Source organism: Homalodisca vitripennis, chromosome 5 (assembly GCF_021130785.1).
Source record: "Homalodisca vitripennis isolate AUS2020 chromosome 5, UT_GWSS_2.1, whole genome shotgun sequence".
NCBI lineage: Eukaryota > Metazoa > Arthropoda > Insecta > Hemiptera > Cicadellidae > Homalodisca > Homalodisca vitripennis.
In genome coordinates, this window is record NC_060211.1 from 47,680,614 (window position 1) to 47,692,756 (window position 12,143).

The 12,143-nt window shown below is 33.3% G+C and overlaps 1 protein-coding gene across 1 annotated transcript in view; it reads right to left on the reverse strand.

The window, feature by feature from the left end:
* Positions 1-3,221: 3,221 nt before the first annotated feature.
* Positions 3,222-12,143, reverse strand: part of LOC124362107 (proton-coupled amino acid transporter-like protein pathetic) — a 38,061-nt gene continuing 29,139 nt past the window's right edge. Inside the window, exons 7-10 of the mRNA XM_046816291.1 lie at positions 8,684-8,959; positions 7,668-7,843; positions 5,829-5,998; positions 3,222-4,035 (exon numbers count right to left, since the gene is read on the reverse strand). Coding sequence (XP_046672247.1) covers positions 3,788-4,035; positions 5,829-5,998; positions 7,668-7,843; positions 8,684-8,959 — 870 coding nt within the window. The 3' untranslated portion in view covers positions 3,222-3,787. The remainder of the gene's footprint in view (positions 4,036-5,828; positions 5,999-7,667; positions 7,844-8,683; positions 8,960-12,143) is intronic.

Below are 12,143 nucleotides of genomic sequence, written 5' to 3' on the forward strand. Positions count from 1 at the left end.
TCCCCGAAGGGGAATTTCATTTTCTTCACAAAAATATATTTGGAGTCAATTATACGCTTGAGTGAAGCTCTGTTTTGTTTCTTTTTCTTTCTTATCCAGTGAATCCAACATCACTTTGGTGCCTTCCACTCGGCCAGAATCGAACTTCGTAAAGTTTCTGTAGCTATACAAGAAAATTTGTGGTACTAGAGTTGCTGTGAGAGTTTAATTGCCTATTACATCTTTCCACTTTCTATAAGGCGTAGTTACTAAAGCTCCATATTTTTGGTATTTACCTTTTACCAGTGAATTCATTGGCAAATAACACACACAAAACGTCCCCCGGATCCCCCGGTTTCGGACCCCCCGAACGAGATTTCTGGCTACGCTACTGTCGTCTACAGTGGAATTATACAAAAAATCGTCATTATAACTCATTCATAAATACCTCTATCAGTGAAATCCAAAGTAGCCGAACTTCTAATCAGTAGAGTTTTTCCGGTGTATTTTCCGACCGTTAGTTTGATCTGTACCCGAAGCAACGCTCGAAAATTGCCCTACTTTTCTAAAGGGTTTTTCGGCTGTCAGTGGCCCAATGTCCTCGAAGGGATATTTCATTTTCTCCACAAAATATAGTTTGTGTCAATTATACGCTTGAGTGAAGCTCTGTTTTGTTCTTTTTCTTCCTTATCCAGTGAATCCAACATCACTTTGGTGCCTTCTACTCGGTCAGAATCAAACTTCGTAAAGTTCTGAAGATATACAAGAAAATTTTGTGGTACTAGAGTTGCTGTGAGAGTTGAATTTACCTATTACATCTTTCCACTTTCTGTAAGGCGTAGTAAAGCTCCATATGTTTGGTATTTACCTTTTTACCAGTGAACTCATTGGCATATAACACACAAAACGTCCCCTAGAGATCCCCCGGTTTCGGACCCCCCCCCCGAACGTAATTTCTGGCTACGCTACTGATGTAGAAAGTGTTTGGAGTAGATATAAAATACTTAGGAAAATGCGAGAACGTAATGCTATAGACTCGGTTGGCTGGCTGTCTCAGAGAGAAGTTCATATTAAATTGATGCATTATATCTAAAAATTTTAAATAGCACAGCATAAATGCTATCTAGTTATGTTTGTTACAGAAAGAAAAACTTGTAATTTTTACTTTTTTTGTACTAAGAATTATCAGAGCCTTTACTAGACAATGTGTTACGTCCATTGTAAACTTACTCTTTGCTCAGCAACAGCAATTCAATTCTATTCATAGGCGTACATATATAGGGCTCAGGGGGCTCAAGACCTCACCCCAAATTTGAAAGATAAACATTAGAAATGTATACAGTAGCTTGTTTTAAATTAGAACACATTTATGAGCTTATCAGTTTTCAATTCATTAAGTATAAAACTATGATCATTAAAGACTCTTCATAAATATGTTACCTAATCCAGTAGTTCCTTGTTGAAAGTTTGTTTTTGACGATGGAAGGATTTTGAAGTACATTTTTTCCGGAAATTTAACGTTATTTGCTCTCCATCCCATAATTTAGTTCATGTGATTCAACTTTCAGGGAATTGTTAAAGTCCTTTTTGGAATTTTAAAATGTATGGAAACAGACTTTCAATAAAAATTCTAGGGATTTTTTAGAGGGAAAGAAAATTCCTGATGTTGACTGAAAATTACAAGGTAGTAAATTTTGACATTAAAAGTCTATTCACAAATGTACCAGTTCCAGAAAATCTCGAAATCATTGAATAACATCTCAAAGAAAACCAAACATTAAAAAATATACATATATAATGTAATGTGTATATGTTATATTGATACATGAGATATCTCTCATAATTCTACAATTAAATATAAGGTTGTAAAAGTGCTTGAAGTTTAACACTGTACTGTTGTGTCTGAAATGTGTATAAATTATACATTGATGCATGACATATCTCATAATTCTACAATTAAATATAAGGTTGTAAAAGTGTTTGAAGTTTAACACTGTACTGTTGTGTCTGAAATGTGTATAAATTATACATTGATGCATGACATATCTCATAATTCTACAATTAAATATAAGGTTGTAAAAGTGTTTGAAGTTTAACACTGTACTGTTGTGTCTGAAATGTGTATAAATTATACATTGATGCATGACATATCTCATAATTCTACAATGAAATATAAGGTTGTAAAAGTGTTTGAAGTTTAACACTGTACTGTTGTGTCTGAAATGTGTATAAATTATACATTGATGCATGACATATCTCATAATTCTACAATGAAATATAAGGTTGTAAAAAGTGCTTGAAGTTTAACACTGTACTGTTGTGTCTGAAATGTGTATAAATTATACATTGATGCATGACATATCTCATAATTCTACAATGAAATATAAGGTTGTAAAAGTGTTTGAAGTTTAACACTGTACTGTTGTGTCTGAAATAAAGATGGCCGCCGATATAGCCGATACTGGTAGAGAAGAGTCTTATCATAAATTACTCCACTTTTCTCAACTGAAATTCTAAATATGGTAGCTTTTTTAGTATTGAATCATTTTTCTCATAAGGGTCACTGAGGATTTTCATTGTCTAAGTTCGAGAAATGAGTAATTACGACTCCAGATGCAAAGACAGTTCAAACCCAGGTGTCTTACTAAGATTAGGTACTGTAACCAGTCCATAGAATGCAATAGTTATGTCCTGCTAATGATAGTTCCTAGGTCTAGCCATCAGGTGGTGCTGTAAACAGTGTTACAGTGAGACTTCTGTTCCATATTTTAAGACGCACAGACTCTCTTTGAAATTTGAGTTTAGCTACAGTACACCTTCTGGTATCTGGTATCTGGTATCTGACACTGTCTCAGACGTGACTCCTAGAATCTGGAGTCATGTTCGTCAGAAGAAATCCAAAGAAAGTCGATGGCGAAGAAGCTCAAAACTATTGTCTATTACATCGTTTTGACATTACAGACACCTATAACTAGATGAAGTGGTAGTCTCATTGTCTCATCAGGTACACAGTTGAGTGCACTACAATGAGTGATAGACACGATCTCTAAGCACGGTGGAGCAACAGAGTTTTCTATAACGTGGCTATGGTAGGAAGGGTTGATTCAATTGAATTTTGAGTTTACTATTGAGTGCACCAATCAGATACCAGACGCTGCAATAAAAGGAAGGTGAACTGTGTTGGATTTAATTAATGCTTAACGATACATAAATAATATAAATAGTGTATAAATAATACAATATAAGTGTTAATAAAACTTTTATTTATAAAATATAGATTCATCGTATAAAAAAAATATAAAACATGGATATATTTACAAAAATACCATTACTAAGTACAACGAATGAAGAATCTTCGAGCATTGCAAAAATTGTAATTTCACTTTTTAATATCACTGGAATTTATTTACCAGTAGTTTGATTTTGGTGTCATTGTTTCTTTCCAGCATGTGTATGAGTCTTCCATATGCTAGAAATTGATGGAGGAATAATATTATTTTTATAACTATGTCTATAAAATATACTACAGTCATTAACCACTGACAAACTAATCATAATATTCATATTTAAGAGATGTTTGACAACAGTAAGCTGTTAAAAGGTCAGTTTAACATAGATATTATACAAACTATAAAGAAGACTAGTGTTTTAAGAAGTACTGTAGATGCAGGCTAAATTGCCTGATCACATCATTGCAGAGTATTTTGTTATAAATTATATGCTTACAATTGTCAGTCATGGTTTTCTCAATAATATGGTATACACATTAGATGTTAAAAACATAGACACACTAATTGTAGAGGTCACACTATTTGTACAGGTCCATTATTTGCAGGAAGCTGACGTGGGTGCCCGTAATGAGTGTGCAAAGCCACATGGCAATGATCAGCAGGTTCTTGAAGATCCTCCAGCGGAACCGACCCATGTATGCCTGGTCCTCCCAGAAGGTGACCATCTCGATGATAGGTGGGAAAAATAGGATGAGTGTGGACGAGCAGATCGCGCCCACAAGACCAACAAACGGCTCCAGGTCCGGCACCACCGCAGCAAGAACCACTGAGACAAATAAACAGTAGGCAAGTGAGTAAACTTTGATGAACCAATGAAAATAAATCATTTTTTTCACTATAAGTATATATTATTTAGGAAGTCCAGTTACTGTGTCAAAGTGGTCTGAATGTGTCTCATTTTATATTTTTATTTTTTTTTGTTCTCTTAGGACAAGAAGCTTATAAATTGCACTTAGTCCTGTAAGAACCTTTGCTTAGACCTCCGAACGCTGCTTCCGGAGTGACAGGATATTCAGGATGGGTAAGGTTAGGGGGTGGGGCCGCCTCCTATCGAGATCCATGAGGAAGAATTAGTGCACTTATCTCAAAGTCATGTCCCCTCGGAAGAAGGGGAGACCAGCTCTGAACCAGCCTCTTCAGTCAAAGCAGGCAGGGGATGGCACACGCTTGTTGAGGCTAGCAAGGACCTCTGATAGTTAGGGAACGAACCCCACCAAACTACAACAGTCATCTCCTGCAGTAGACTAGACCTATCGAATTGCCCCTGCACCCCAGAATCTCAACATTTGCGGCTAGTGATGTGCCGCTCCGAGACATCTACAGGGGTGCCCAGATTTAAGTGACACATTAGTTTTTGCTGTGCCCAATGGTAGGTTCAACTGGAAGGTATAAACCAGCCAGAAATGATCCCTGCTGGGTTATGTGTCTCACATACTAACTGGTAAACTATAAGAGATGATATGGCAAAATCAGCTATTTATATTCTTAGGACTTTTGTCCCTAATGTGCTTTGGTCAAACAAATAAAACCTAATTAATCATGATTTTTTATGTTTTTTTTATCTTTGTTATGACTTGTTTTACGATTTTGGGTCCTAAGTTCTCAAAATAATTACTGAGTAAATGTTTTATCTGCCTTACAATAACATTATATGTAACTTAAACTGTGGGGGTTTTATAAAAAATTCAACTTTAATTGGCCTGCAAATTTGATAGAGTAACATTAGAGACCTATAGTTTGCACCATTCTTCTTCCATTTATAATTTCTTTAAAATAAGATGTCACTTGCTAGAGGTTTCTGTTTAAAAATTTTGACTTACCCCCATAATATCCCATTTGAGGGGGGGAGTCGAAAACTATTATGTCGAAGACCTCCTCAATTGATCAAATACACATCCCCCAAAGTCAATCATTCCATCTCTATTCATAAGAAAGTTAATAGGGAAGTGTGAGACTTTAGTATGTTGGGTTGTATTTTCATTTCCATAAAATAAAATGTTTTGATATTAAGAAATACTTTGACACTTATAATTTAAAATATAAGATTACTATTTCGAATAATACTCATCATATATCACTTAAATTGAAGACTCTTGGAGCAATTATAAATAATTTAAAACTTGTAGTCGTTAGTAACAACTCTTTTTCAATATTGATTTTTGGGATGGGGCTTTAATCAAAGCAATATCAAGTGGGCAGCAAAAATACTAACACTGAAGTAAATTACGATGCTAAATACGCTTTTTGACAATTTTCTTGATCGTAGCAACAGCATTGGCATCAGAAATATAATTCAGTTAAACCAAAAGTGCTTATACACGTACAAAACTTACACAAACAAAATTGTGTGTGAAGCCGCAGGTAACCGCTAGTATTACTCAATTTTTATTTGTGGAGTCACCTGACAATGAAAGCTTTGGTTTCAAAAGGCCTCATCCCAAAAATAAAAATAATATTGTAAAAGAATTGTTATTACTGATTTTTATATTTTTCCTCATTTATGAAGTTTAAAATATTTATGGTATTATATTTAATGAACTATCCAGATGTTTATCTTACCAGATCCTAGTATCAGCACAATTCTCATGAAATAATAGTAAAGTGTCTTCCGTGATTTTTCCACTTTTGGCTCAAGTTTGCGCCATGCAATTTCAACAGGTACAAACAGGAACAGTCCGTAAGAACAGAGGACGTTCAAGATCACCATGGTCTTCACCACCTGTCCCATACTGTGAACAAGAAAATATAATTTTTATCTAGTAATGCTGCATAGAAATGAGTCATGCTCTTTTTTCTAGTAGCATGGAGAAACCTAACAGCTTGCAAGAATTAAGATAGGCACTACAACATTGAAAGTGATAAGTTATGGAGCAGTGGTGTAACTAGGGGGGAAGAGGAGGGCCCCCATTTTTAGGATTTCTAGGAACCCTCCCCAAAAGCCCTAAACCATTGCTGTTTTATATATATAACAGCATTCCAATTTTTCTGAAATACAGCAATTAATTGTAATACGTTGACTTATTTCTAACAATTCCTTTTGATTTTGATGTATTTCATATACCATCCCCCACTGGTGTGCCTTGCTCTTCAATCAGATTCAATCCCGTCTCCCTCAAAGCCAAGCTCTACTTATGATGCTGATGTGTGTGGAGCACCCTGATCAGCGAATTATTTTTTTTCTTATTTCATGTAAATGAAAGTAGCTCTGCTATGACAAACTTCACAGTATATGACGAATGTTTATATGGTGAATATGTAAAGTATTAAATAAGAAGAGTTATTCTTAATACTGCAAGAATAATGTTTTCAAAGGAGTGGTTCTTGAACCAGTCACTTTATAGAAAAGCTCCTACATCTTCACCCAAATGAATCGTAGCTATGATAAGGTAAATTAAAAGTCTAATAATTGAAGTTGTCCGTTCATGTGCATTATTTGCACTAATACACCTTTTTACAGAGTGCACATGCTGTTACACAAGAGCTATGGAGATAGTAAAACACATTTGCACAGTGTTTTAAAGTCTTAGTTATATTAGAAAATGGGAAAGGATATTATACTTTGTAGAAGGATTTTGGACATTTGCTTTCATTACGTATTACAAAAATAGAACACTAGGTTTAGAATCTATTCTCATCTTCAGGTACATAGGATTCAGCAAACACAAATTATTAAATAGCGATAAACTAGCCAAAGTCGAGGAATTTGACAACATATGCCTGTAAACCATTTTTTTAGGTTTGTTAAGATGAGATTTTATATACAGTTATTCATTTATTTACTGTAGACAAAATTTTATTTGAAAAGCAACTGTAAATTTTAAATATGCTCGTTAAATAAAGGTATTTTTATTTATTTACTAAATTTCAGTGAAATTAAGTGTTTTCAACGTTGTTATATTAGTACAAGATTCATTAATGAGGCATTTTAAGGGAAATATTCAAACTTCAGTTAGCCGTCACATTAGATAGAATAAAATTAGAGACCTCTGTTTTGTGACGTTCTCTTGATCTTCATTTATAAAATAATTAATATTGAGGATGGAACTTTTAAGACACGCTATTACTAGATTTCATCTTTGTTACGCTATGCAGATAATGAGGGGGTAGATGTAACTCACACTGAGGGGGAGATGTTAAGTGTGCGATGCAGATAATGAGGAGGTAGATGTAACTCACACTGAGGGGGTAGATGTAAATCATACTGAGGAGGAGATGTTAAGTGTGCAATGCAGATAATGAGGGGGTAGATGTAACTCACATTGAGGGGGTAGATGTAACTCATACTGAGGGAGAGATATTAAGTGTGCGATGCAGATAATGAGGAGGTAGATGTAATTCGCACTGGGGAGGAGATGATAAGTGTGTAATGCAGATAATGAGGGGGTAGATGTAACTCACACTGAGGAGGAGATGTTAAGTGTGATGCTGCCCTCAGTGTCCTCTCCGTATCTCAAATATCCGAAGAACCCCATGACACAGTACATGGCCACTATCCAGATCATGGAGATGTTCAGAACTCCAAAACTACCCAGGAAGGTCTGTGGCTTCCTCATGGAGTTTTCAATTGGAAACACCTAAAATAAAACATATTAAATAATTAGTTACTTAAAAAGAACATCCAAAACCAAACTAAGACGAACTTAAATGCAATTGTTTCTGTAAAAATGGATTGGATATATGGTTTTAATTTATTTATTCACATGAGCTTATTTAATTTTTATTTATTTAGTGATTTCAATTCATAATCATTGTACTGTAGATATTAAGAATTCAAGAGAAGAAAAATTAACTTCCTGTAATTTAGTCATTTTGTATTTAAGCAGTTTTGGTGTTTCCCTTTATGTATGTATGAGTTATATAGATAGGTAACATAGGTATCCATGAAACAAGGTAACATAACAAAGAAGTTAAAACAATATTGCAAATGTATGGATATGGACATTCTCAAATCAAAAATATTCATTAAAACATAGGTAGGGTTTGATATATAGGGTAACATATCTTGGAATAAAAAACAAATATGTAACTATCAATTTCAGATACATTTATTTACCACATTGGTCACTTATCTGAAGCCTTTATGTAGCAAAATGCATTTAGGAAAGAAATTGAAATGCATACAAACAAGTTTATTGCAGGTAAAGTTTTACTGTATGGCAAATACTATATGTCCTTTATTTTAGGTTATTATGTTTGCTTGAAATCAGAGTGGTGACGAATAATTTTTGGTTAAATCTTCATATACAGAAAACAAAATAAGAGAGAAGTCTAATTTGTAGGCTTAGTAATTAGAACTTTTAGAATATACTCTTTTTACCATACATTGAATCACATTCTTTGGATCTCTCCAAGATAAAAAAAATGTCTAAAAATACTTGACTATTTCAACTGACTATCTAGGCCGTACTACTTACCGTTCCAATACCATCAACTGCGTAAACCATGGTGGAAAAGAAGAGGGGCAGGCTCGAGTAACCTTTGAATGCTGGTCTGGACGACAGAGGAGGCAAAGCTTTGAATATCTCGTAGAGAACAAAACCACAGCTGAAGGTCAGAGCACAGATGGCTAGGAACGAGAATGGCACGAGGTACTTGAGGTTGCGGATACATCCAATAGGAATCACTACCAGAGTCACCAGGAAGATGTATAGACGAACGTCCATCATTAGGTCGAAATTGTACTCCACCACCTGTTGGCACATGTTTTAGAACTTATTAATGGTTTCTAATTAAATTTCATTAAGAGATATCTTTTAATATTTATTCCTTCAAATTAATATTTTTCACCTTCTTAATTTCTATGAAGGTGAACACTTAACATTTCTTACAACCAGCTTAACATTGGACTTTCAAATTTCGCCTTTCTCTTTTTCATATTCTTGTTGGATAGTAATTAACACATTCACCGGAGACTCATATTACACTTTTAGTTTAGAATCCTACCGGATTTCACAAAACCTACTCTATTTGTGGAATGTATATTTTTAGCAGTATTTTACCGACTTAATTGGGGGGTGAAGTGGAGAAAAGTATTTAATATGTATTACAATTAAGAGTATTATTATATATGAGTCATGCGCTCCTTCATGCCACACATGAACTATATAGCTTACTCACTTATTTCTATAACATTACTGACTCATGCAATATGAGAAAGATTAGATGCAGTTTGTTGCAGTGACATTTTATTTTCCCTAAAACAACTGTTTATCAACTATGAAGGACTCTATACCATAATTTTTCCTGAAGGCGCTTTATGTCCCAGAACTGTCAACCAACCAAAATATTATTATAATCATAAAATGATTATAAAGAACCAAAAAGTTCTTTATAGTATTTTTATGTTTTACAAAAATGGGTAACAGTATACATACAGCAAAATTTAAATTTGTCAACATCTTGTTAGTTTTCATCTAAATGTTATAATTTTCGACCATAACATTAAATTGTGTATATTATAGCTCTATTTATTAAATAAAACACTTTAAATGCAAACTTTATGATGAATAGGTACGTGTAAGCCTGTTTGTCTACTGATGTCTAAGATTGGATGATTGTTAACCAAAAGATAACTGGGTCACTTTTAATTTTCAGTGCAATATGATATTTTTGTAATTTAAAGTTACAAATATGCTATATTTACCATTTTATTTTCATCATAAACATATTTAAAAGCAATTTATAATGTAAATGTGTTGACACAAAATTAACTGTAACTTTAAATATCACTGAATCAGTATTTATAATACCATTTCAATGCAATGCCTGGTTGGTTATTACCTTAATTATGTCAAAATTAAAAAATGATGAGACCACCATTAATTGTCGTTTTTGAAAATTGATTTTTTTCTCAAAACTTCTAAACATTTTTACAGGGCTGGGAAAAGGAAATATGTTACGCAGGTTATATTATCACTATATAGTGATAAGTGGCATGGGGACCCATTAATCCGTCCATGCACGTCACTAAACATAATCAAGACTATTGTAATAATTTGGCGTTCAACCCAACCTGATAGCATAATTATTTTCCTTAGTCTTACATAAAGTAGGTAAGGAACAGGAAACCATTATTTTCTAGGAAAGAATATTCCAAATGCAGCTTAAATGTACATTAGTTTGTAGATTTATTTTGAATGCAAATTTTATTTAAATGTTAATGTTCTAGAAATATAACCCTTCAAACAATGTATTACTGTGCAACAATTTGACTTCTTCAATACAATAGCTTGGTCTCCCGTATAGAAGCTAAAATCTGCTCTCAAAATTCAATATAAAAGTGGATCTCTCAAAGGAAGCGTTCCATATTTAAAAAGTCCAAATCACTCATCAGCAAGATCTCGAATACATACAAAAGTTGGATTAGCTGAAGATCTTCAACATCTCTCGATATTCATAGAATCTCTTAATTTTTTCTGATTCTTTATTACTTTTTTCTATGTATAGTATGACACTAAAAATGTATTTTTATACCTTACAACCTGGACATAAACCTTATAAAATTCAACGAAATATGGATAAAATTGTGTGTGCTATAAGATTCAAGACAGTTTAATGTTTTCAGTTCATTTAATTTATTTACCACCAAATTATTTTCAGATATTTAATGCTGCTTTTATGTTAACATTTCTTTTTTATGTTGATATCTGTAAATTTGGAAATCAATATTTTAAAACTACACCCACTTTGAAGCACGGGATAGTATTTTCATTTACTTTTTGCCCCTATGTAGCCTTACAAGTAATACATTATTAATAGTTGTGGAAAGTAACAGTAATGTAACTTTAGCAAATTTTGATTACAATGTCTGCCTCTGAAATACCGATATACAGATGCAACAAACAAATCTTGTTATGTATTATGATTAAATAATAATTTTTTATTATTTAACAATGTTACAAATTATAGGCACATATTTTTAAAAATCCTATCCAAAAAATTTAAATATCAAATATTACAAATTAGTAAAAAGGATGATACCAATCTTCACATCCTTATTGATCTTAAATAAATGCAAATAATAGATATTTACTTTCTCCTCAAGTAAAATCCCTCCATATTCCAATTAGGTATTCCATAAGTAAAATTGCTTTGTAAATAATATATCGGTAGAGAAGATATAATTGAGCAGCATAATAAACATGCATTGAGAATTTTGTTGATGCATGAATAGTGTTTACACCTACTATGCATGCAATGAGGTGGGCTGCATCTCAGACATACAATGTCTTAACATTGTGTTCTTGATGAGCACAATTTATTATGTCTTTTTCCATTGCATTTTTGTAGTTCTATGTGTGTCGCTTCAGAGAATCGTGATGGGTCTCCTAAGACAGCTGTACGAATTTCAGTAGTTCGGTGGGAATTAAGTAGACACCAGAGCATAGAGTGGATACTCTGCATGTGAGATAACCCTTAATGGTTTTGTAGGTACCTAAATTACGTCGTTATCTGGATTTTTTTACTGTTTTTACAGAGACAGGTTTTTAGAGTTTAGATAAGTTATATAAAAAAGTGTATCTTTTTCATGTTGTCCACTAAATTTGTTGTTGGAACAGAATAATCACCAGAGCTGCATCAGAAAAACAACTCATCTTTCAGGAACTGTTAGCAATTTCTGGTGTATAATAACTGTGCCATCTTGTGTTGAATTTGGATTATTTGTCAGGACAATACTGATACAGAAGTTCCTTCTTACAAATCCTGTCCTCAATCCTATACCACTTTCATCCTATATGAGGTCCTTTTATGTTACTTGCAATAAAAAAATTACAGCTCAAATACAAGCATAACCACAATTTTCAGAAATAATTAAACATAAAGCTAAGTACTAAGTAGTCAAATATAAAACCAAAACAGTGGAAATAAAATAAA